The sequence below is a fragment of the Mirounga angustirostris genome, unplaced genomic scaffold, assembly GCF_029215605.1.
Source record: "Mirounga angustirostris isolate CCGP_5_RB_7025 unplaced genomic scaffold, mMirAng1.0.hap1 SCAF_9, whole genome shotgun sequence".
Lineage (NCBI taxonomy): Eukaryota > Metazoa > Chordata > Mammalia > Carnivora > Phocidae > Mirounga > Mirounga angustirostris.
Window position 1 is genome coordinate 21,297,109 of NW_026991717.1, and position 25,972 is coordinate 21,323,080.

General features: G+C 58.4%; 2 protein-coding genes across 19 annotated transcripts in view; one reads left to right on the plus strand and one right to left on the minus strand.

The window, feature by feature from the left end:
* ENTREP2 (endosomal transmembrane epsin interactor 2) overlaps positions 1–3,440 on the plus strand; it is a 481,153-nt gene extending 477,713 nt beyond the window's left edge. For 7 of the 17 annotated variants that reach the window (XM_045899543.3, XM_054513357.2, XM_045899544.3 and 4 more), the window contains one exon: positions 36–3,439. In XM_045899543.3, coding sequence (XP_045755499.1) covers positions 36–358 — 323 coding nt within the window. In that variant the 3' untranslated portion in view covers positions 359–3,439. Of the gene's footprint in view, positions 1–9 lie in introns of all 17 variants that reach the window. The other 10 variants (XM_064570012.1, XM_064570016.1, XM_054513353.2 and 7 more) reach the window with 4 other exon arrangements.
* Positions 3,441–4,484: 1,044 nt separating this feature from the next.
* The window catches only part of APBA2 (amyloid beta precursor protein binding family A member 2), a 238,780-nt gene continuing 217,292 nt past the window's right edge, over positions 4,485–25,972 (minus strand). For both annotated transcript variants that reach the window (XM_064570021.1, XM_054513367.2), the window contains 6 exons: positions 22,414–22,599; positions 18,499–18,678; positions 17,328–17,540; positions 15,888–16,007; positions 8,315–8,455; positions 4,485–5,722 (listed from right to left, as the gene is read on the minus strand). In XM_064570021.1, coding sequence (XP_064426091.1) covers positions 5,651–5,722; positions 8,315–8,455; positions 15,888–16,007; positions 17,328–17,540; positions 18,499–18,678; positions 22,414–22,599 — 912 coding nt within the window. In that variant the 3' untranslated portion in view covers positions 4,485–5,650. The remainder of the gene's footprint in view (positions 5,723–8,314; positions 8,456–15,887; positions 16,008–17,327; positions 17,541–18,498; positions 18,679–22,413; positions 22,600–25,972) is intronic.

A 25,972-nucleotide genomic window follows, 5' to 3' on the forward strand; every position in this document is an offset into this window, starting at 1 on the left:
TGTTTTCAGATGTTATCTTTTCCCTTGATTTTTAGTTTCCCGAGCTCACTCTGTCGCGGCTGCCTGTGCAGGTCGGCGCCCGCTCTCGCCCCCTGGGCCACCGGATCCCCGGAAAGGCGACCCGCGGGGAAAGCCAGAGACCTTACAGACGGTCTGCAAAGAGCGGCCACACTCTCTAGTGGACAGCAAGGGCCACACAGACGCCAGGGTGTTGGTGGCTAAGTTTCTGGAACACTCGAACTGTGCCCTCCCTCCCGAGGTGCGGCACGTGGTGGGCACCTTCCGCCCGGCCGGCCCCCCTGAGGAGCCCCACGGGGAGGAGGCCGTGTTCAGCGCCGGCGTTCGGGACCAGGTGTGACCAGGCCACGGGTCCTGACCCAGATGGGCCTGGGCCCACGCGTCCTTGCTGGAGGCCACTGTGCTGGCGGGGAGGGGCCTGCGGCCCAGATCTCAGGGTGGCCCAGGCCATGAGCTGCCGTCCCTCTCTTCAGGAGGATCCGGTCAGTTGTCTTGGGGATGACACTTCCTACCTATTCCGCTAATACAGAAAAATGACTCTCGTGGCCACCGCGAACTCTTCGGCTTTGTCAGGCACGTAGCACCTACCCAGCGTTCTGGGAACACAGTGGCAGGTGACACTAGAGACGCTAAGTATCTTCAAAATCAGGGCCGTCAAAAAGCAAGACTGTCCCCCACCTGCGATTCAGTTGAGTGTTTAGTGGATAGAGGAGGATATCGAGTAAAATGAGACCATTTTCTTCTATGGTTTGTATCACTCAATAATCTACCCTTTATCGTGTGCTGCCTGGAAAGAAAATGGATAATTCTGGCACGAAGGACAGCCCGGGCCCAGCTCTCCGCCGCAGGATGCAGGGCTGTCGTGCCTACGAATCACATTAGGAGACCTCAGCATGGCCTGGCCGCCTCCGGGAAGCAAGCTGGTGTGGCAGGGAGCTTTGCTGGACACCCCCACCCCACCCAGGTCCCCTGGTCCCTTGGGCCTCCCCTCCCCACCACCTCTCCATGGGGTACCCTCCCCACTGTCTCTCTGGCTGTCTCCTCCTCTGCAGACACTCTTGGGGAGCCCCTTTGGGGGTTTTCCCTGCGTCTGCCCTCCCCAGGACGGCCTGGACGGGTGGAGGTCTGGGGGAAGAGGCCCGTACCCCAGGATCTGTGCGCCTCCTCAGAAAGCAGGTCGCTGATGACCCAGAGCATCCGCTTCCCAGCCAGGCAGCAGAAGACGCAGGTTGTAAAGCATCTTTCCACACAGCACCCGCCGAGCTGGGTACGTGGAAGCAGGCCAGCCCCGCCTCCCTGCAGCGGCAGCTTGGGCCTTTGCCTTTCTTGGGCCCCCCACCCCCTCCCCACCGGCCCTCATGTTCTGGCAACATTCACACCAGCCACTTCCCACAACAGCCCTGGAGCAGCATGGTCCTCCAGAACTTTCTGCAGCCGTGGGAACGCCTGTCCTTCTGCCATCCACAGCGGTGTCCACCAGTGCCCGTGCCATGGCCCTGCCTTGAACAAGGCAGCCCAGAACCCACAGCTGTCAACCGAGAGCCCAGGGGCCTGGCATGGGGAGCGCGAGGAGGGAGCCGACCGCTGCCCACTCGTGCTTGGCGTCCAGCGTCTAGGGGCCGTGGGCTGCCCTGCCCTCTGCTCTGCGCCCCACTGTAGCCAACATGCTGGGGACGTCATGTCGTTGGCACTGGGAAGGGGCCGGTGGGGAGGGTCTGCGGTCCGGACGCCTGGAGCCCCCAGCAACGGAGGTGCGGGGAGCCTGCAGTGACGGTCAGCTTTGAACACTTGGCTTCAGTAAATGTTCTTGGTCATTGCCTCCTCGCCTCTGGCTGAGATGACAGAACTGGAAGAATACCCATCAGGCCTTCTGATGCCAACCAGAACTTTTCCACGGGAGAATCCCAGAGATGAATTATGAGCACTTTATCCAGACTACAAAATGGGAAATCTCTTGTCTCATTTTTCTCAGCCGAGGGCTTTTGAAATCCCTCCCCGTGCCCAAAGCAAATCCCTTCGCTGGTACAGTTAATTGATGGTTTTTCCAAGCAGCCTCCCCTGAGCCCATCAGCACGGCATTCATGGCTTCTGAATCCGGGCATTTTCGATGTCCCTGGGGTGGGAACCAGAGCTTAGCAAGCTGTGGGGGGTTTTCGCCTGCATGTGGGGGGCCCACACTCGGGCTTGGGGGCGCACATAGCAGTGTCCTTGGGCCGAGCCCCGGAGCTAAGCCTGCACTCTCCGACGTGGCTGCAATTTGAGTGAGGCCAGCCCCTCACCCTTGCACTCGCAGCTCTGGGGTAGAGCTTGGCCATCAGTATTTTTATTGTGCAGCCAGGGACAGCGGCCACTGGGAGCCCGCCCTGGCGCTCTGTGCCCTTCACTTCTCCTCCCTGCAGCGGAACAGTGTTTCTTCTGCCATCGTGGGCTCCTGCGGCAGCCTGGGCCTCCACCTGGGTACAAGCGGGTGCTCTGACCGAAGCCCAGAGTCCTGGATGTTCTCAAGAGCCCTGCCCTTCACGCACCTTCCACGCTCAGTTGTGCATTTGCTCTCAGAGCAACTCTATCTTGCAGGTGAGGAGACTGTACCCAGTTTTATACCACTGAGCTAGAACGTTCTGCCCATCTGCTCGGGGCCCCAGGTGGCCCATGTGGGCTCCAGCAGGGCCCAGGGTCCCGGCTTCCGGGAAAGGTCCCGGGAAGAGAGAAGTGCCAGTTAGAGCCGCTAGGAACAAGCCAGTTCTAGTACCCGAGACCCTGCTCTGCCCAGCAGCATCTGGGAGCCAGGCGCCCAGCAGCAAGCACCCCAAGCCCAGACCATGTGGTTCCTCTTGCTAGTGCACCGCCTCCCTGCTCTCCTCCCGATAAAGCATCAGCAGGCAGGGCAGAGCCTCGCGGGCTGCCCCAGGAAGCTAAGGCACGGGACCCCCACCTGCAGGGACCCCCCCCCACCTGCACACGCCTGGGTCCTGGGCACTCTCCCTCCTTTTCCCCACAACCCAAATGGGGTCAGCTCGGCATGGGGGCCAGAGCCAGTCCAGACACTGCCAGTTGCATGGGGGGGCAAAAGAACACTGAGGGGGGTGAGCTCTGGACCCCATCTCTATGGCAAACAAGCGGGGGACTCATCCTTCACAAGGTCTCCTTCAGCTGGTGACAACAACGCAGCTTGAATGCTTGGAACAAACCATGTAACAGAAAACTGCTTTCAATTGGATGTTTCCCACCCCCCCGCCCTCAGCTGTATTGATTCACAGATGCTGCTATTAGGCAGAATTTATAGGAAATTGTTTTCAAGCCACAGGAGACCTGTTTGTACAACTTGAAGGTCGTATTTATTTGATGTACCTCAAGGTGTTTTCATAATGATCCATGTTTTAATAAAAACTATTTCTGGCCTCTGTGTCTCCGGGTCTAATTGGGACAGAGAGGCAGAGAGCCCGTGTGTGCCTCTGAAGACCAGGGTCTCAGGCGGCCGCCAGGGAGTGTGAAGCACCTGCGGCTGGCCAGCCGTGTCTCCGAACATCGTTCCAGAAAAGGGCAGGGCCTGTGGGCTGGGAGGTAAAGGGCGGGTGCCCGCCAGGGCTGGCCCACAGCTGCCCCCCTCCAAGCATGTGACATCCGAGGCTTCCCAGAGGAATGCAGACCACTGGCTCAGAGCGGTCTTTCATTTGGATTTTTTCTGTGAATCATTCGGTAGGACCCGCCCCCCCCCCCGCCCCCCGTGTCATTTGCTAGCCATGGCTTTTGTCTCCGGAGCCTGTTCACCTGCCCTGTCTTGGGCAATGCAGGGACATACCCCTTGGCTCTCTGGAGCTGTCGCCCTTTCCCTCCAGCTTGTATTCAGGTGACATTCCCTCTCGTCACCCAAGGGTGTGGGCCATCTCGGGCTAGCTGTGAAGGGCCTTGTCAGTAGCTCATAGCTTGGAGCGCAGATGGATTGTGGGCAGACCAGAGGTGGGTCCTACCAGGCTAAGCTCCCCGGACCAACGCGGGGGGGGCAAACCCCACCCCCGGCCTTCTGATCAAAGCCCACATTCCCCCACCTCCCTACGCCAGGTGACAGGCCACAAAGGACCCTCCAGGTAAGCAGACGCCACTGGGATGGATGGTCCAACTTTGTTTTACAGATACACACGCATATAACTCACCTCTCCTGGAATCACCGAAATTTAAACCAGGAGAATGGCAAGGCTCCTTCTCTCCCTTATTCAGTTAGCAGCCTGTCTCCTCCTTGGGACTGGGGGGGGCGGGGGGGCGGGCCTCACACCGGGTGCTGGAGCACCCACCCCTCCGACCTCCCCGGGAAGAGCCCCCCCAAGGCCCCAGACCCAAAGGGGATGCTCTCAGCAAACACAGCACCATTGCAGAGGCACGTGTAAGGCCTCGAGGTGGAGGGAGGTCGGGCATCCATTCCTCCGCTAACAAACCAGCCACACAAACCGCTTTTCGTCAGGACTTCCGCTTTATTAGTGCTATTAGCGAGTCTTCCTAAGGTCGGCTGCATGCAACACACAGGTCACTCCTTGAATACAGTAATCCTAAAGCTTTAGTTACTGCATGGTAAGGCTTCTTAAGTCACAGTGTATTCTTCAAGGCCGGGGCCAAAAAAAGAGACTTCCAGACAAAAGGACGTCAGTTAACAATGACCTCTAACGACCCGAACTAGACTACGTTTCACTTCATCTACACACGCTCGAATACTGCTCGCGGCGACGCCCGGCTCGTCCAGTGACCTGCTCTCGCCACCAGCGGCCCCGGGAGTGGCAGAGTCCGCCAGGGTGGGTTCGGCGTTTGGGGGGTGGGGGAGCTCGCGTGTGTGTGTGTGTGTGTGTGTGTGTGTGTGTGTGTGTGTGTAGAGGCTGGAAACAGACGGCCGCTGCTGCGCCCCGGGTCCCTGGGAGGAGGAGCCAGCGGGCCCCGCCCCCGAGGGGCGGGGAGAGACGGCCAGCAGGGGGCGTGCCCACGCAAGTCCGCGGAGCCGCGGAGCCTCGGGTGAGGGCAGGAGCGGTAGGTGCGCGGGCGGGTCACCCGGAAATCCTAAAGTCTGAAGAATGGCTTGTCAAAGTAAAAGTCAAAACCGTGATAGTGTCTAAATAAATATGGAGTTTCCATGTTGTGGCCATCATCTTTTATTTAACTCAGGACCGTCTCCCTTCTGGTTCAGTACAATCACATGTTCCCGGACTTCACTTACAAGTCACACCCCGGGATCCGGGCAGCTGCAGCAGCGCGATCGCCCTCCCCCGAAGCACCCCGAGGGCCCCCCGTCCCGGGAAGGAGCTTGCTGTCCTGGCGGGGCTCCCTTCACGTCCGCTCTCCACGGCTTCAGGGAGGAAAGACACACTCCACACCACACACAGCTACAGAGAAACAGCCTTGTCCGTCGCAACGAGAAGACGGGTCAAAATGGGCAAAACACGTGACTGTTCTACAGAGATGCTTCCTGTGACTCTCCTTTGATGAAGACATCCCCCCTTTTTGTCCAAAAAAAAAAAGTGGGTGGTGAGGGCACGCCCTTCGGAGGAGCCAGTGTCCTTGGGCGGGCTGTGGGGTCAGGGGTCAGGTCCTGGGTCCAGCCTTTCGGGCTCCTCTGAACCCAGGCGGGCTGGGCGGTGCAGGCTGGGTGGGCCTAGATGTACAGCGGGGTCTCCTGGCCCGTGAGGAGCCTGAACATGGCAGCGGGCATGGTCTTCATGTGGATCTGTCAACGAGAGACGGGGGCTGAACCGGCTCTCCCTCGCTGGCCTCCCTCGCTGGCCTCCCACGCTGGCCTCCCTCGCTGGCCTCTCACGCTGGCCTCCCTCGCTGGCCTCCCACGCTGGCCTCCCTCGCTGGCCTCCCTCGCTGGCCTCCCTCGCTGGCCTCCCACGCTGGCCTCCCACGGCCCCTAGATGCCACCAACGCAAATCCAACACTCCGGCAGCCAGCTCGCTTCGGGACCCCCCTGAGGGTTTTCTGCCCAGTGAGGGAGGAATGACCACCTCGACGGAGGGTTAGAAAGCATTTCCTGGCGCGGCAGACTCCTAGCTGGCCTCTCCAACGGGCTCTCCAGAGGGTTTTGCACACACGTTCAAGTGCTAGTTTGCCCCTCAGCTCAAGCTGACAGCAGAGGGGCAAAAAACCAGACTTTTAATTGTGACTACGGTTTGCCCACTCATCTGGGAGCAGCTGAGGGTGCCTAAGCCTCTGAAACCCTTCCCAGGAAGCCAGGGAACGTGAGTGTTCTGGGGTCTGAGAACTTGCCCCCCCCATTCTTTGGGGGTCAGCAAATGAGCCTCTGGAGCCTGGCCTCACTCTCTGCCTCCAAGGGGCTGGGTACATAAGCAGTGAGGCTCAAGATGGCGCCCCAGGGAGAGTGACCTTGTGCGCCTCCCGCCCCCCCTCCCCACCCCGTGACGGCTCTGGGAGGAAGAGTTAAACCAGTGGAAGCACAGGAGCTGGGCTCTGCTCCTGCTGCTCTGATCTCCTCTTAGTACCCTGCTCCCAGGACTATGCCAGGCTCAGGCCTTGTGGCTCTGCGAGGTCTGGATGGCATGCGTGCGGCGGGCCTCACCCTCCCGGTGCCCAGCAAGAGGCGGTGGGGGGGGGGGCATGGTGTGGCCGCCCCTCCTCCAGCAAGCAGGTCTCAGGCCCCCGTCTGACCAACCCAGAGAGGGGCCAATCGTGCAGATGGTTTTCACAGTGTCACATGCTCCCGGCTCGCCCCCCCCAGGATCTATGTGATCAATTTAGATTTTAATGCCACCACCATCCATGGTGAAGAAGCATGGCTTCTTCCATCAGGAGAACATTCTGTGTCATTCCTCAAGCTGAAACCCACCCAAACCTCACATCTTGCTACCAGGGACTGATTTCCCACATGAGCTCGGGGATGCTGGAAGACGGCAGGCAGACCCTTCCATCCCCCAGCCCCAGCCCCGGCTGCCTCTGTGCCTCTTCGAGAACCAATTCGTCTCAGGTCTGAAGACTTGGAAACATTTCTCCTCCACCTGATTGGCTTCTTTTAGGTGTGAGGCTGATCACCCCAGTGGGGTGGCCGTTTCAAACATCCCCTTGGGAAAATTGGATTGTCCTTTCTTTGAAGCCATTTGTAAAAGGAGGCGAATGGCACCTACCTGGCCCCCCTCTCCCTCTTGAAAGCCAGCCATCTGCCGCCACCAACCTCCAGAAAAACAGGCCTCCTCCCCCAGCCTGGCAGTTCCACAAAACACAGAGTAGGCCCCCAGCAAATGTGGCCAGAAGCCGCCTGGGAAACAGCACCCACCCACTCACCCCGGGGCCAAGCTCACCCGCAGTGGTTACAAGATGGAAGCCACACCCTCTCTCCCACCGCCAGAGCCTGAGCCTGCCCCTGCCCTGCTCAGCCCCCGGGGCCCTCCACAGCCCCGAGAACCAAATGGGCACTCCCCCCACACTGGGCACCCATGCCCTTTGCAACTCTCCCCTCGGCCGACCCACCTCTGCAGTGGCCTCAGCCTCCCGCGCTTGTCCCGGGGGGACCCTCACCCCATTCGTTCTGACTCCCCCTTCACACGCCCCCACTGCCGCTAACACCCACACACATTGGCGCTGGGGGAGGCCTCCTTCCGGACCCCGGTTCCGCAGACTCTGAGCACCTTACTTCTCACCCCGAATGACCCTGTTCACTTGTGAGTTCCTTGGGGAAACCTGTGCCCCCCCGCTCTGACCCTTGTCCACCTCAAGCTGGCATCGCAGGGATGCCAGAAAGAACTAGAAAAGGAGGAAGTTTAAAGCCAGCGGTGCAGGAAAGGGTGAAGCAGCTCCGTGGGCAGGAAGCAGGCAGAGGGGCGAACCCCAGCCCAGAGCCTTGCGCCCTGGGGGGTGAGGCCTGCAGCGGGCAGGGCTGCCACAAGGAGCACGCAAGACCCAGTTCCAGAAACGGCGGCCACCACCTTCGCCCTCCTGTCCGCCGCACAGAACCCGAATGAACAGGCAAAGGCCGCCCGCCGCTCTGCTCATCCTTGTCCCCGGCACTCCCTGGGCGAGAGACACAGCCCCGCCGGCTCGGCTGATGCCCAGCACCCCTTGGAGAGGGAGTGACAGGCCGAGGTCAAGGTGGGAGCACATGACCAGCACAGGCATGCTCCAAGGTCCCAGCAAGGGCGGGCTCTCCCGAGAAGGAAGGTTTTTCTGGGAAGGGGCCAGTGGCTTTCCCGAGCACCTCCTAGAAGCCCCCTCAGGGGCACAGATGTTGGGCTCGGAAATGTAGGGCTCAGAGGGCCCTAGACTCCGGGTCGGACTCCAGCAGGGTGACGACGGGCCGCGGCCTTACCTCTCCGACCGAGTTAGAAAGAGCCTGGACTATCTTCTCATGGGCCGTGGCCACCACACTCTGCCCGTTGATCTCAATGATGCGGTGGCCGACTCGGACGCCTCCTCGCTCTGCGATGCCCCCTCGCATGAGGCTGCAGATCTAGGCAGACACGTGTCAGGTCAGCACACAAGTCCCCGCCACACCCGCCGGGAGCTCACCGCAGTCCCCAAGCAGGAAGCAGGGACATGAATCACACAGAGGGAGAAGCCCATGGGACAAATGCTTCTACGCGCAATCTGCTGACTCACCAGCGGGGACGTTCATGATTTGGACTAGGTTAAAAAACACAAGTCAACAGCATGGCCTGTGGGAGAACCTCGCAGGCCCTCCGGGGATCTGCTCCCTGTGCCTCCCCCCACCCCGCCCCCGCCCCCAGCCATCCCAGAGCCTCTGTTCCTGCGTCAGGGGAGTGGAAAGGGCTGGTGGTGTGCACAGTGGACGCACATTCTGGAAGATTCTCCACCAGCCCCATCTGCTCCTCTTACAAGCGAAGAAGTCACTGTTCCCATCTCACAAGGAGGTGATGAACTCACGAGCCGATAACCACAAAGAGTTTGGGAAAATGATGATGAAGGCCCTGAGTTTGTGAAATCCACCCACGTGTGGAATTCACTAAAGATCACGACATCAGAAAGGTGTGGACACCCGCCCACCCTTCTCCCACCACAACGGGGAGATGGTGGCAGACCCTAGAAGACGAGGCTTGCTGGCTCAGGGGAGAAGGTGGGCCGGCTGCACCCCAATGGCTCTGTAGGAGGGATGCTGGTCCTGGAGATGCAGTGGCGGGAGCGAACCGAGAGGACACCACGTCCCTCCCCACCACGCTGCTTCCAACAACCCAGTGCAAGGGCAGAAGCAGGTCCAACAGCAGGGACCCTGGGGGTGAGGCTTCCTGAAGGCCCACCCACCGCCGGAGGTCTCTCCGGTGCACTCTGCCCCGGCACCTGACCCCGGGCACCTTGGCAAGCACTGGCCAGACCCTGGTGGCCCCTTCCCCAGCATTAGCTCAGCAGCCCTGGAGGGCCGCACCCCACCAGCCATGCTGGAGAATGAGGAAGGCCCAGCCCGGAGCCAGGCAGGAGTGGCCTAGGCTGGCTGGGCCCTGTCCCCTGAGTGCCTGGGGCCACCCCACATCATCTAAAGGCCTCGCCAAATTCATGGTGCCTTTGTCCTTACGCTTTCCTTAATTTGAAAACACTGCGATTGTGGCTCTTGTCTCATTGAGGATTTGGTCACTTTTTAAGGCATCTTCATACTTGAGAAGGCAGGGGACCCCAAGCCAGAATCAGGAAGGGTGAGTCAGGTCAGCACCCTAAGAGCTCAAGGGTCGGCCGCCGGCAGGAGGCCCAGCCACAGGTGGTGGTCGATGCAGGCAGGACAGCCGAGCCCTTCTGTGCACCTCACTGCTCTTCTCATTCCACGGCAAGGCTCAACATTATCGGGGACCCGCCTCTGTGCCTTGCGGCGAACACCCCCCGGCTGCACCCCCGGGACTCCTGCCTGTGTCAGAGCCACCTCACATCCAAGCCCTGGCCAGGCCTGCTCATTCAGCCGGGGCCTCTGATTTCCAAGGCTGCCGGGGGATGACGCTCCCCTTAGACAGGACGGCTCTCCCCCCTCGCCTACCCCCCTTCCCTCCCTCAGGACCTGGCGTGGCAACTTTTGAAGCCCAGACAGGCTCAGAAGGCCACTGCCCGCAGGCTGACCCTGGCACCATATGCAGGACTCCCACCTGTTCTTTGGTTTGTGGATTTTTGCCTTGTCACTGATGCCGCAGGCCTTTCTCAACCAACCGTGTGGGTCCCTCCCAGCCCTCGGGGTCTCTGTCTTTCCAGGAGGAGACCTATGCACGGCCTGAGGTCACAGTCCCAGGCCACGACTGCCCGGCCAACCAGACTCCTGCCGCAGAGCGGGTCACAGTCCTGGAGCCCGAGCACTCGGCTCAGACGGGGCTCACCAGGGGCCGGCAGAGAGAGACAAGCAGGGTGGCCTACCTGACTGCCCCAATTCTCCATACGAGAATTAAGGAGTAACGTCTATTCCTTGTCTGCCCCCCAAACGATTTAAGGGTATTTTGTGCCCACTGTAACTGGCTCTTTGAAGGTCCCGAGGAAGCTGCTTCAGGGTGACCAGGCTCGCTTCCCGGCCTTCCCAAGTGTCAGGCAGGGCCCGGCGTGCTCCCAGGCAAAGAAGCTGGGACAGTCCGTAGAAGGTGCGGCTTGGTTACACCCCTGCTGGCAGCCTCCTCCCTAGTCATCGAGAGTCGGGGAAAGAAAGTGAAGAGGGAGCAGGACATGCGGCTTTGCCCCTTTAGAGGGAATGACCAGGAGGATGGACCTGGACCCTGGCAGTGACCCCAGCTGGAATCTGGGGGGCAGACCGGGGGGAGAGGACAGAAGGGGAGCAGGACATGCTGAGGAGAAAGCTGTGTGCACGCGCACACGCACGTGCACACACACACACACACACGGGTCCTGGCCTTCCCGAATGAGGCATGCCCACAGGAACCAGGGTGCATTCCAACCTCACGGGGTGCACTTCTGCGGGGGAGAAGGCTGGTGTCTCCCCGCGGGAGATGTCTTGATTTCTTGAATGGTGGTGTTTTGGAAAGAGAGGAAGGATCCATTTAGAAACAGCACTAACTGGGTCACCCGGGGCCTGTCTGCAAACTAATGCATTGTACTTTGGGTGTAATAGAGCTGAAAATGGAAAAAGCACTTGTGCAAGACTAACTCAGATGTCAGCAAACTTTTCCAGGGGATTCAGGGGAACTTGGCCGCGTGGCACCACATTGTTGGGAGGCACAGCAGTCCCTGCAGTCTTAGTGAGAGGAGAGAAGAGCGGGCCCACCACCGAGGCCATAAACAGGGCCCCGTGTACACTTACGTCGGTTACTAACGCCCTGGGCCTTAGATACAAACGTATCGGCCTCTGCACCGCTCACAAGTGCTGCGAAGTCCGTGCACACACTCGCCCCCTGGCCCCTTGTACAAGCATCTGATGATGGGCCATGGGAGTGTGAGCATGCTCTTCACAACAGCTGGCCTCAGGCCCAATCCCTACTCTGCCGCTTCCCAGCTGGGAGCCTTGGGGCAAGTTCCTTGACCTCCCTGTTCCTTCGTCCTCTGAGAAATGGTAACAGAAAATGCCATTCCCTAACTGGACCAGCCTTGCAGACACCAGCTGCCCAGGGATGCCCGAAGCTTGTGGGAAGAGCTTCCCCATGGGTGGCCTTCGTTTCCTGGTTCCTCGAACTGATCGATGGACTGACACCCCAGACAGATGGACCAGGGGGCCTAGGAGTATTTGCAACGATGAAACTAGACAGACTGGAAAAACGAAGTCCTGCACACCATGCTTACTGCAGCATGATTCACCACCATCAAGAGGCGGGGGCAACCCAATGTCCACTGATGGATGAATGGACAAATGAAACGTGGTCTGGTCACACAAGGGAATATTGTTCAGCCCTGAAAAGGAATGAAATTCTGACACAGGCTAAAAGGTGGATGGACCTTGAGGGCATTATGCTGGGAGTTAAATAAGGCCAGTCTCCAAAGGGCAAGTACTGTCTGATTCCACTTATGTCTATGAGGCACCTAGAGTGGTCAAGTTCGAGAGGGCTGCACAACATACTGGACGCTTGAAAAACGGTTAAGATGCTAAATGTTAATTGATTTTACCACAACTGAAACAGACAAAAGAAGAAACAGATGCCCCTGGAGAGAGCGGGGCCTGGAAGAAAAGGGAGCGAGGGAGGCCGATTCCAAAATGTAACACAGCTTCTTAGCCACGCGGGCCTGTCGTTCTGGAGAAAAGACAGGCCACGCTAAGCTCCAGGAGGAGGCCGAGGCCCAGGCTAGCACCTCCCCCAAACACACACAGGTACGCAATACGTGCACACGCACGTGCAAACCCCCGTACGTACACACGTACACGTATGTGCACACAAGCAGCTGTGCAGAGGACCCTCCCTCTCTCCTCTCACGTGAAAGCACCCAGATCTCCGCAGACGCCCCCACCCACGCTGGGACCACTCACCCTGCACACGGACGACGGCCACCTGCCACGGGAAAAGCTTCTGCAGCGATCAGGCATGAAACCGCTGGGGCTGTGCCCAGGAGCTAACGAATGCCATCTCCTAGCCAGGCGACTGCCACCCTCCGGCCCTGCTGTGGTCAGGCGGGGCGGAGGGGCTCCCGGGAGCCAGGACTCCACGTGGGGCTCAGCGAGGGTCGAAGGGGACCTCTGAGAGCCTCACGGGCACTGGGGACAAGGGGGCCGGTGGTCAGCCAGGGGACACTCCACCATTGCAGGCGGCAGGGGACCACAGGGGAGGGGACGGTTACCAGGCCAGGCCCCTCTGGGGAGGCTGAGCGGGCTGGAAGCCGAGGTCGGACCTGACCACGCTGTGAGGGGCGAAGCCTAGCTCTTGTGTCCCCAGAGCCAGCCCTCGGTCAGGAAGAGCCAGCACCCCCGGCCTCCTAAATATTCTCCCAAACACACTCCTGCCACTGCCACGCGGCCCCCGCTGAGCGACGGAGCCTGTGGCCTTCATCAGCCGCTGGGACACGGCCTGAGCAGCGGCTGTGGGCGCAGCTGCCTGGTACCAGGGCCTCCGAGCTCCCCGGGGGCCTGATCTTTGCAGCCGCCTGCGCCGTTTTCTGGGCCGGGGGGGGGGGGGGTGTCGCAGCAGGAGAATCCGTGCAGATTCACTTGCTTTATCTAAAACCCTCCCTGGCGCTTTCAGGGCCAGCTGCCACATACTGGGGAGGACGTCCCAAGAACCACCGCAGCCCCCAGCTCTCTGCGACCGCCCCCCACCCCCGCTGCCTCTCATCCAGTGTCGCCCCCAGGCCCCAAGCTGCACACACACCCTGGACCCGTGGCGGAGGCACCAAGAAGTGACCAGCACTCTGCCTCAGGACTCTTGTCGGGGCGTCTGAGACCCGGGGGGCACAGCCCAGGCGATGCTGTCTGCAGAACCGGGTATCATTTCCCCCCAGCTCTGAGACCCCCAAAGCCTAGATCTGCTGCTGCCTTTATCCCCACACCTGCCAAACCTTCCGAGAAGCGCCTCTGCCCTCCTCACTGCCCTCAGCCTCGCAGCCACTGACGTGGACCAGCGTGCCCGTCCCCACCTGCAGAGGCCACCCCCTTCACCTCCCCAGGAGAGCCCCCTCGTCAGCCACCTTGCCTTCTTCCCGCTGCCTCAGAAGGAAGGCTCACGTGTCCCCTCAGACCCCCCTGCACCTGTCCCGCACCGCTGCTTCCCCAGGGATGGCGTCCCCATCCTCTCCGGCTTGCCTTAACTTAGCCCCGCTCCTTCCTTGTCCCTGTCCCCTGCCTTCTCTCCCTCAGTCCCAGATGGCCTCCCTGGCTGTGGGCCCCGGGGCGAGTTACTGAACCTCTGTGTGTGGCAGTCGCCTCCTCACGAGTAGCCACGCTCCTCCTTGGGCCCTTGTAATGAGACAAGCCGAAGAGAGGCAGGGGTTTGGGGAGGGGGTGGCATCGGGCTTGTCCTGGGCTCACGGCCCTGCATGGGAGCCTGGGAGGGCGGCACTTCTGAAGGAGCAGCATGGCTCCCAGGCAGGCCCTGGGGGAGGGCTTGGCACGTGGGAGGCAGGTCAGAAGGCCCCTCCTAGCGCCTCCCTGAGCATGGGGCCCGTGCTCATCCCACAGTGCTCACAGCTGCTGCAGCCAGAGACCCCGGGTGATTTATTTTTGCAGAGCCCCTAGGGCAGCTACTTGTAGCCCGGGCACGTGCGTACGCAGACGGGCTGGGCAGGGCAGGGCCAGGCCACACCACCACCCGGCCAGCTCCTGGGACAGATGCACTGACCTGGACAGAAGTCCCCCAGGGGATGCGGACAACCTAGCTGGGCCCCCATGCCCGGGTGCAAGTGCCAAGGGGCCTTTCTCCTCTGCAGAATCCAGGCCCGGGGGGCCTTCTTTAAATGTCTCCATGTACTTTATGGATTTTCTCTGTTAATCTTCACAACCACATTTTGAGGAGAGCCCAGAGAGGTGAAGTGACCCGCCCAGGGTCACACGTGTAGCTAGGAAGGTTTGGCCAACACTGGCTAGATGCCCCCACACCCTTTCCCTCTTTGTCACGGGCACCAGATGGCCACCTTCCCAGCCTGCCCTATGTTTTGTGGGGCGTGGGACTGAGTCCTGTGCGGGCGAGTGAGCTGTGACCAGAAATGGCAAGGGCCACACCTGGGTCCCTATCTCCCTGTAGCTGCCAGCCAGTCACAGAGCAGCTAGTGGGGGCCTCCAAAAGCCAGGGGATGGCACGATGGGGCCCGAGTGGTTCTGTGGAGCAAAGACCCGCCCCCCCCAGTGGACTGTGACCCGAGTGAGAAACCAACTCTTAGCATGCTGAGATTTGGAGAACACTTGTTAAAGCAGCAAGGGCGCACTAACCCAGAAGGGACAGAAATGGCCCTGGGACTCTCCCCAGCTCCACGTACTTCTCCACACTTCTATACCAGATAGCAACAGGGAAAATTTTGACTCGTTTGCAGTTGTCTTTCTAGAATGTTCTCCCATTGTGTCTCTTCTGTGCTCATGGGCAGGCATCCATATCCCCCCTCCCCTGACACGACTCCCACCTACTGAACCTCTTCCTCAGTTATTACTCAAAGCTGGCTTAAGCAATCTGGAAGTGACTGGCCTCGCCTCTTCTGTCCTCCATCTGTGGCCGCGTCTTTGCCCACTGGGACCTTTTTCACGGGGGATGACCAAGGAAACAGATTCACTCCAGCCAAACATGGGTCAAAGAAAAGGCAGGAACTCTGGGGGCGCCTGGGTGGCTCAGTCGTTAAGCGTCTGCCTTCAGCTCAGGTCATGATCCCAGGGTTCTGGGATCAAGCCCCGCGTCGGGCTCTCCGCTCAGCGGGAAGCCTGCTTCTCCCTCTCCCACTCCCCCTGCTTGTGTTCCCTCTCTCGCTGTGTCTCTCCCTGTCAAATAAATAAATAAATTCTTTAAAAAAAAAAAAAAAGAAAAGAAAAGGCAGGAACTCTGAACTGAGAGCTTTGGCCTGAGGAACGGGCACAGATGTTTGGGCAGACCAACACTCACTCGAGCCCAGAATCACCTCCTCCTGGAAGCCCTCCTGCTTCCTCAGTGCCTACACAGTGCAGGCACCTCACGGATGGCTCTGAATGGGTGAATGAATGAGTGAATGAGTGGATATCTGTTGAGCACAGAGTCAGATGTTGCCATTGGCCGGATGTGTCCACACTGCAGTGGTTGGAACAGCCGTCACGGGGACAAGGGTGCTTCGAGCAGGGCTGGAGGGACCCATTCCTTGGCCACACACCAGCCCTCCCTCCCTGGCCAGGCCTGCCCCAGGAAATGCTCAAAGCTCCTGCCCAGCTGTGCCCACCCACCAGGGCCTGTGCTGTCAGACAGAAGCGGCTGCAGGGGCAGGGGGGTGGAGAGCACCCCCCACCTCACCAGCCCCCTGCATCCAGGCCCACACATGCGCAGTGGAGGTGGCCGAGGAGGAGAGGGCAGACTCACGATCCCGTTCTGCACGCTGAAGCCCAGCTGGTACTTGAGGTCCGGCCGCTTGATGAGGACCGTGGTGACCGGTGGACAGCTGACAATGTTGAGCTTCACCTGCGTCTGGTTCTTCAGACCCTGCAGGATGGGGCAGGCATCACAGGGAGCCTGGGATGCCACCTATGAGCACAAGCTCACAGGCCCAGACTGAGGGTGAGTCAGCTGGCAGGGCGGGGGCCCTGGGTGCTGGGGAACGGCTCCGGTGGGTCAGCCACCTCTCGGCCTCCACGTCCCTCCGTGCGACCCGTGTGCGGGTGGCTGGCTACCCCGGCTGGGTGGGTGCCGTCTGAGCCAGGTAAAACCACGCACAGCCAGAGGCCGGGCCCTGTGCACCACGGTGCATGACCAATGGGACAGCACCAGGGTCACCCTCAGAGGGTCATGGGAGGGGCCCTCCCCACACTGGATGCAGGAGGAGCACCTTCTGTTTGGAAGGACCACAGGGAAGCCTTCCTCAAAATAAAACATGTTAATGGCAGGGGTGGGGACGGGGAGCGAGGGGCTCAGTGAAAATCTGTAAGCAAGAAGACCTAGAGTCCACAGCGAGCCTGGGCCAACTGGAGCCAACAGCGACCTCAGGGCGACCTGTGACTGTCAGCGGGCGCCCCAGGCCACGGTTGTGAGGTGAGGTCCAGGCGGACCAAGCCTCTGGTACCGCGGGCTGAGGCCTTTGTCGTGTCTACCGTCCAGCTTCCCAGGCGGTCACCCGTCAGGCAGATGCTCTGCTGGGCTGACTCTGGCCCCGAGAATGCCCTTCATCTGTCAGACTGACAGGCGTGTCCTCCAGCACCAAGACCACAGCGGGGGAGGGGGGAACAAGCCACAGGGGGCTGGGGGCAGGATGCAGACAGAAGGCCCCGGGGCGGCCCCCAAGCAGGCAGAGCCCACTGTCCGGAGACCCTGGACAGAGCAAAGGCACAGTTGTGCTAGGCCTCTTAGAGCGGCCTCTCCGAGCTTTCTGCCCTGAGGCTCTTCTAGAGCTGGGGCAACCAGGCGTGAAGAACCCCCAGCAGGGACCGGCAGCTCAGCATCTCCCAAAGCTGCAAGCTCACAGGCCAGATGGTCAGAGCGGCCTCCCTGCTCTCAGACCCATGCAGGGGCCCACCCTCCCCGTGTGCCCAGGAAACGGGACTCTCGGTGCTAACCTGTGAAATTCCCATGCACACCAGGTCACCCTACATCTGGGGGTCCTCAGCCCTTGCCTGAGGTCCATGTCACTCAGAACTGGCATCAGTGAAACCAAACGTCCCCTTCTCATCCCCAAGGGCAGCCCGGGTCCTTCTCTGATTTCAGTGCTATGGTATGGTCTTGGGTCTCTCTGGACCTGTTTCCTCACGTGTCAAGGGGGAAAAGACAAGGCAGCGAGAATTAAACAAGGCAGGGGCCCCGCGTGCGCACCTTGATGATGCCCTGGCAGGTGGCGAGGGGCAGCCCCACCAGGCTGGTGCCGTTGATGGACATGATCTGGTCCCCGATGCTCAGCTTCCCCGAGCGGGCCGCCGGGCCGCCGTTCATCATATTCGCCAGGATCACCGTGGGCAGGATGGAGCCCCAGCCCGACTCCACCACCACCACGCCCAGGATCTCGCCCTTGTGCTTCTCCAGCTGCAGCTGTAAGGAAATGAGCAGTGAGAGGGGCCCGTGATGGGGGCCGGGGGCCTGCGCGCCTAGCCCCTGGCCTCGCCCAGCTCTGGCTCCCAAGCTGGAACCAGGACCACAGACTCCCTCCCGCCTGTGCCCAGCATGGACCCCTCCAGGCCCCAGCACAGCGGCTCCATCGTCCTAGCTCCCGCTGTTCTCACCTCCCACAAACCCATGGAAGCGAGAAGAATGTTAGACTCCAGGGCTCACATCTGCCCCCAGCTTTTGCTCTGACCTAGAAGAGTCCTACCTTCTATCCACCCAAGGGTCACTCTCTCAGAAAGCTGCCTGTCATTCATTCAGCAAGAAGCCAGGCATATTCATTCATTCATTCATTCATTCATTCATTCATTCAACAAGCAGTCTGATTACTCCTTCATTCACTTCTTTACAAGCAGTCAGGTATGGGTCGTCTGCAGGGTATCTGCTCCCGTGTCTTAGGAGGACATCCCTGCAGATCCCTGAGCAGCACACACTGGGCCGTGCTCAGGCCTCCACCTCTGGGAGCTTTGAAACTCCCCTGCGCCGCACACCCAAGTCCCCCGTTTGAAGACGCTTCTCAAATGCTTTGCGGAAACACCTCCTGGGTGCTGAGCCCCAGGAGATGATAACAGTGGCATTAAAAGGCACATTTTCAAGGTCATTAAGACTGATTGTAATCAGCTCCTTTGTTACAACACCACCTCATTTCACACCCAAGTGCTCAGCTCCGAAGGCAGGAGCAAATGTACATTCTGGGCAGCACGTCACTCTGCTGTGAGGATGGGGATCTGCGTGAGGGCCCTTCGAGGGCTCGCTCTCGTGTCCTCTCCCAGGCAGCTGCTCTGGGGCATCGCCGGGCGGCTCTGGTCTGCAGGGGCTCAGCGTGGGTGGCAAAGGCCACTGCAGCGTGGCATCCCGTGGCCCGCCCACGATGCACGTGGCTCACCTCCTTGCAGTTCTCGGAGTTGGAGAAGTGGATGAGGTCGTCGTTGTACATCTCCTGGGTGTTGATGATGTCGCTGTACTCTTTCTGGCTCAGGTCTTCGGGGTTGATGCCGTTGGCGCGCAGGAACTCCTGGTAGGCCACGCTGAAGGCCTGGCCGATGGACTGTGCGATCAGCTGGGCCTGTGGGCAGGGAGAAGCCCACTCGTGACCAGCACAAAACCACAGGCGCACCACGCAGTGCAGAGAGGAGGGGCCGTGGCCGGGCTGGGCGCAGGGTGCACATGTAAGTCTGCAGTGGGCCCTTGCCCGGGCTTAAAGGAACAAGAGAGAAACTGTAGGCTCTCCTCTGGTGATAGCTGTCTTCCCGCCAACACCCCACAGCCGGCCGCCATGGGGTGAGCCTCTCTGCTGCTTTGTACCCAGCAGGGCCTGGTCCTGACTGCTCCCGCCAGAGCCGTTTCCATCCCCAACCATCCAGGACAAAGCACAGTTTCAAATAAAGTCTGGGAAAATTATGAATTGTTTGCTAAATAGCCTATTTTGTTGTTTTAATTGGTGACTACTCTATTTTCTTTCCACCCACCTTACTCCAAAAGTAGACTTGTTCTTGGAGGAGGGTCACAGAGACTCTTAGTTGTCTCCCCAACATTTATGTCTCCTTAGCAACAGAACCCAGTGTCAACCGGGGAGGCAGCATGTGTGTCCAGCTGTTTTTGTGGGGGGAGGGTGGCTGTTCCAGGCTGAGGCTGATGAGAAGCACAAGACCTGGAGACACCAGCACAGACCCTACAGAGCAAAGCACCTCTTTCCACTACAGGGAACCACTTGTGTGCACGTTACTGAATCTCCGACACTGCAGAGTCCTGGACATTGAAAAGTCACTGCCAGGCTTCGCCTGTCACCAGCCAGTGTGCAGACAGGGGATGGTTGAGGGGCAAGAGCTAAAGTCCCGAGCTCCCGGAAGGACGCCAAGCACTCTGGCAAGCATGTGGCCCTGGAGAGCAACAGGGCTCCCAGGGGCCTGGCCCCCAGCAGGGCCTCCTCCCCACCCAGCCCTGACTGCGGGAGCCCCAGGGCTGCTCTACCCCCTGCCGCCCCCTGCCTCCCAATAGCCATCAAAGGGGCCTTCTGCATGGGTGCCCCCTGCAAACCTCAGGAGCAGAAAATGGTAAAACCAAGGATTTGACCTAAATGCCTAAATCCCTTCCTTCCTCTACACACTGCATGCTTTAAGTGCTACAAATGAGTATGTCTCTGCACCAAAGCGGGCTGGGCTGGATGATAAAGGCAGAGCCGGAGTATGGAAGGCTTTCCCAAAATAGGTACGGAGTCTGATTGAACTGCCCTCCCACACTGGGCCCGGAAGAGTTTACAGGAAGGACAGGCCGATGTTCACTTGGCAGGAATAAGCCCTGCTCACTCCCAAAGACCAGCATTTTGGCATTTTGGCCACGCCACTTAGGGCGGATTGGCCAGAGCTGCAGTGCCCAGAGGCCACCGGGAGACACCCCGGCCTGGACACGTGTGGACTGGAGGGTGGGGAGCCCAAGGTGATGCACCGAGGAGCAGCAGAGCAGTAGCCAGGGCCCTGGCTAAAGCTGGGAGTCAGGCCTTGGGAAGAGGCCGGAAGAGGGAGGGGGCAGGGGATGGGACCCCAGGACCTGCCCTGCCCCACTGTGGTCCCAAAGCTTGCTGCCAGCTGTCCCCAGGTCGCCGGGTCTGTCCCCAGCTGACTGTGGTCCCCTGACAGGGAGGAGTTCTGAGAGCATCGCTCCCTTCACCCCTGCATGGATAGCCTGGCGGCACTGCCCGATGCCCTGGGACTCTGCCTGGGGTTCTGCCTGGGCGCCCCACCGCAACCCATAGGAGCTCCTGGGGACAGTGAGGCCATTCATGCTTGGGTTCCTTGGGGTGCAATCCAGGAGCCCTTGGCATCTCCCCCCCAACTGCTGGTGACGGTCTCCCATTTCCCCATCCGCCCTGTGTCCCGGTGTCCCTTCCAGCTGCCCTGGGGGACACACACTGGCAGCCCTGCAGACAAGGGGGCTCCCCTGCCCCCCAGCTCACAGCCAGGGCTGTGGGTGTTCAGTGCTGTGAGGGCAGGAGCCCCGCGCAGGCAGTGGGGAGCGCAGGGGGCTCGGAGAGGGGCGGCCATTGGCAGCTTGGCCCTCAGAGGAGGCCTCCTGCAGGAGGTGAGGCGGGGGAAGGGCAGCTGCCATACCCCAGCACTGCTTTGCCTCAGCACTTTCGCCCGTGTGGCTCATCTACCCTGGCCTCAGCCCGGCTGTGCCTGAGCTCCATTTTATAGAGGGAAACTGAGTCTCAGAAAGAGCCACTGCTATCCTTAATGCCACCTTGCATTTTCTCCGGGTGTTCCGTCTGCTGTCACCAGACCCTCGGATCACTTACTTGTCCCCAGCAGCCCCCCCCCAGATGGAGCCACCATCCAGGTCCTACGCTCTGGGCAGCTTCTGAGGGTCCACCCCTCCGTACCCCACCGGGTGGGTCCTTCCCTCACTCGTTCAAGGGCCATTCAGAGTCCCACTCACACCCACCTCCGCTGGCCCTCAGCCTTATCTCCCCCTGCATGGAGAACAGGGGGGCCACAGCAGCACCCCCAGACAGCAGCACCCCTGACTCTAGCCCTCAGCCCGCAGCCATCCACAGGGGCTGGTACCCTTTGCCACTGGCCTTACCCTGCCCATCACTCACAGCCATTCCCGAGGGCCCATCTCCCCCTACCAGGTCTCTAAGTCATCCTCATGCCCTGAGTCACGCAGAAGTGCCCATCCGGGTGCCCACGGAGATCTGGATCGTGGGGAAAAGAATGTGTGTGTGCATAGCACACACTCTCTTCTCCCATCAATACACCATCGTTTCGAAGCACTTCTAGATGACTTCAACTTCTTAGCAAGAGGATGACTACCTCCATCCCTCAGCCCTGCCTTCAAATATAAAAATCTGGGGGCCATTCCCTTCTGCTTCAGGTCCCTGCCCTGCAAGTCCATATGTGAACAAGAATGCCCCTTTCCAAGTATTCACGGAGAAGCGATGGTTTTTCAAAATTCTACTTTGGCAACACCCGCAAGATCTGCCCGCCAGGGGGCAGCAGAGAGACCTGGCCCACTGTCCCCTTCGCTCACCACTCAGCCCCCTGCTCCCTTCTCTGGTCCCCTTCTCCCAATTCCAGGCTCAGAAAGATGCTCTCAGCCCACTGAAGGAAAGAGTCAAAGGGATCATGGTCTCTCAGCAAGTCTGGAGTATTTAAATGCCAACATGAAAATGGCCATGAGCAAAAGCAGAGCTGTTCCTCGGGCACAGTTACCTCCTTGTGCGCAAGCCTGGCGTGTGAAAATGTGCATCTTAACCACAGAAAAGTCAGGGAGTAATCTGTTCTAGGAGAAAAAGATTGTGTTAAAGGATTTCTTCAGATAGCGCCCCTGGCCTATTTAACTACGGTTCAATTTATGAACAGCCCTGAAGGACGTATTTCTTTCTTTTTTTTTTTTTTTAAAGATTTTATTTATTTATTTGAGACAGAGAGAAAGAGAGACAGAGAGCATGAGAGGGAGGAGGGTCAGAGGGAGAAGCAGACTCCCTGCCAAGCAGGGAGCCCGATGCGGGACTCGATCCCGGGACTCCAGGATCATGACCTGAGCCGAAGGCAGTCGCTTAACCAACTGAGCCACCCAGGCGCCCGAAGGATGTATTTCATAAAGTGAAGTAAAACTATGTTCCCTATCTCTGCAAACTCGGGTGTTAGAAGAAAACCCCACTGATTCCACCGGAAACATATATGTTGGTGCACAGGATTTCTACCTGAGACATGGTTTCCAAAGAGCCTGGGATGCCGCCGGAGCCCTGGTGAAGTCGGGGCCGTTGGGAGGGGCGTGGCAGGCCTGCGCGGTTACTTACGTCCTCGGACTCAAACACGTGGCAGATCATCTTGTACTGCTTCTTCCCCTCTTGGGCCCCAGGGGTGGTCTCGATGCAGTCCTGAGAGGCCGACCGGGGCATGCGCCGCCTGGCCATCAGCACCACGATGTTCCCAATGTCTGCGATGTAGGAGATGGTGCGCAAGGCGTGGTCCATCATGGTCTCCTGTCAGGAGTGGGGGGGATCCAGGTTAGGAAACATTAGGGAGAACAAGCCATCAAAAAAACACTCAAGTCCGGGATTTCTTGGCCTTGACACTAATGATCTTTGGGGGGTGGGTCTTTCTTTCTTGTGAGGGGCGGTTCCGTACACTGTAGGATGGTTAGCGGCATCCCTGGCCTCAAGCCAGTAGGTGTCAGTAGCCATCACCCCGTTCCCAGGTTGTGACCACCAAAAGTATTTCCAGCCTCTGCCAAATGTCCTCATGGGGAACAACATCACCCTGGTTGAGAATCACTGCTCTAGGGAACAGAGCGTTTGAGGGCAGTGATGCACAGTCAAGGTGAATCTACCTTCGCCCCACAGCACCCTCCCGCTGCTCTTGGAGGCACGACGTCAGGGAGAGCTCTTGGTTCCTGCTGGAGGAAGAGTGGGGAGGCTGTCAGCAGGTGAAGCCTGTCCCCACCCGATCAGAGGCGGTCTGTGGCTCTGAAGAAGGGTCCCTTCCCTGCAAGGCACGTGCCTTTCCCTAGCAGATGAGGAAGGCTCATCATTCCAAAGGTGAGTTCTTCCCAGGGAGCCCAAGCAGTGCAGGCCCTGGTCAGGGGACACTGAGGCAGCTCCCCTGACTGACGGATGGGTCTCTGTGGCCTTTCAACTCCCTCGGCTCCTGGCAGGTCCATTACTCTTGATGGCTTTTGTCATCTGACAGAGCGTCGTGTGCATGACCCCTACCTAACAAGGCTGCACACAAAGGCTCTGAGAAACTCATCAGTTGGTCTTTTATTGCCTTTGTGCTTTTTCCACAAGAGAAAAATTGGCTGCTTCTGCAACCTCGGAAGCCCCTTTTCTTCCTCACAGAATCCATTTTCATAGCAGATACTACCCCACGTCTGTCTTCCAGGAGCTGATTTGTTTCCTGGCCAAGGCTGGGGGGCTGGTTTCAAACCACAAGAGCCACTTTTTGGGAGGGGGGGCCAGATGGGGAACTGTCGGGGATGGCTCTTCGGCATCTCCTGATTGCTGGCCACATGCCCTTGGCATAGCCGTCTTCCTTGCAGACAACGGTACAAGTATGAACTCCGGGCTTTATTTTAAAACACATTTACTAACAAAACCAAAAGACAACCGACAGAATGGTAGATGATATTTGCAAATGACAGATCAGATAAAGGGCTAGTATCCGAAATCTATAAAGAACTCATCAAACTCAACACCCAAAGAACAAAGAATCCAATCAAGAAATGGGCAGAAGACATGAACAGACATTTTTCCAAAGAAGACATCCAAATGGCCAACAGACACATGAAAAAGTGCTCAATATCGCTCAGCATCAGGGAAATCCAAATCCAAACCTCAATGAGATACCACTTCACACCAGTCAGAATGGCTAAAATTAACAAGTCAGGAAACGACAGATGTTGGTGGGGATGCGGAGAAAGGGGAACTCTCCTACACTGTCGGTGGGAATGCAAGCTGGTGCAGCCACTCTGGAAAACTGTATGGAGGTTCCTCAAAAAGTTGAAAATAGAGCTACCCTATGATCCAGCAATTGCACTACTGGGTATTTACCCCAAAGATACAAAAGTAGGGATCCGAAGGGGTACGTACACCCCGATGTTTATAGCAGCAATGTCCACAATAGCCAAACTGTGGAAAGAGCCAAGATGTCCATCAACAGAAGAATGGATAAAGAAGATGTGGTATATATATACAATGGAATATTATGCAGCCATCAAAAGGAGATCTTGCCATTTGCAACAACATGGATGGAACTGGAGGGTGTTATGCTGAGCGAAGTAAGTCAAACAGAGAAAGACATGTATCATATGACCTCACTGATATGAGGAATTCTTAATCTCAGGAAACAAACTGAGGGTTGCTGGAGTGGGGGGTGGGGTGGGAGGGATGGGGTGGCTGGGTGATAGACACTGGGGAGGGTATGTGCTCTGGTAAGCACTGTGAATTGTGCAAGACTGTTGAATCTCAGATCTGTACCTCTGAAACAAATAATGCAATATATGTTAAGAAAAAAAAAAAAAGAAGAGGATAGCAGGAGGGGAAGAATGAAGGGGGGGAAATCGGAGGGGGAGACGAACCATGAGAGATGATGGACTCTGGAAAACAAACTGAGGGTTCTAGAGGGGAGGGGACTGGGAGGATGGGTTAGCCTGGTGATGGGTATTAAAGAGGGCACGTTCTGCATGGAGCACTGGGTGTTATGCACAAACAATGAATCATGGAACACTACATCAAAAACTAATGATGTAATGTATGGTGATCAACATAACAATAAAAAATTAAAAATAAATAAATAAAACACATTTACTGTTTAGCTCTGTTTGTTGCAAGGGCCCAGGAACAAGGAGACCCCTGCGACGGTGAACACGGCCAGCACCCAGGTCTTTGTTTCTGTAATATTGTTCCCCACGAAAAGGAACTGTGTGTAGCTCCTCGAAGAAACGGCTGATTCCAGGTCTGGGGCAGGGAAAGCGTAAGGGGAGCTCGGAATGCCTCACCACCTCGGAAAGCAAGGACGTGATCAGCGACTAAAGGGAAGATGTCAAAGCCACACAGGACCCAGTTTAAAGGTCTCTGGCTGAATTGGGGATCACCAGAGCGCCAAAAAGAATAATGAGGATAATAATTAAAACACAAGTTAAAAAAATTCATCGGTCCACAGTGAAGAGAGAGAGAAAGAAACAAGAAGTCTTCTGCACGGGGCAAGGTCTGATAATAAAAGTGGAGAGCATGAGATAATTAGGAAATGCACCATTTTTTTACTTCCGGTGTTGGAACCAACTCAAGCAAGATGATCACTGGGTGCCAAAACCTGCAGGCAAAATGGGTATTGGGGAATAGGGTCCCCACACATCCGGAGTGTCAGCACACAGATTACTTGCTGATGACAAAGAAGCAAAGGGGTCATTACTCCAGCATCTGGCCGTCCTCCGTCCTCCAACGGGCCCAGGAATGGAGGTCTGACCCCAGGGACAGTGGGGCCTCCCTCTCCCTCAGCAAACCTCAAGGACACAGCACTGCCTGAGGCCTTCCCGACCCCTCCCTCCCTCTGGCCCATGCCCCTGGCCTCCTCCCTCCTTCTCCTCGGCTCACTTGTTCCTCACAGATCTGTCTTCTCCACCAACAGCAGTGATGAAAGCCCAGGAAAAATGAGTAGAACCTGACCACAGCACAGGGTTCACAGGTAGAAAATCTTAAGACAGCCCCACCCCTGCTGGAAGACCACCCACTCAGAGGGCCGAGGGCTCACACGGCATCTCCACCCTCCCACTCGATTCCCCAGGCCTGGCATGCACAGGTTTCAGGAAGGCCCTTCTAGAATCCTGATGGTGAGCACACAGCTTCCGACTCCCCGCTC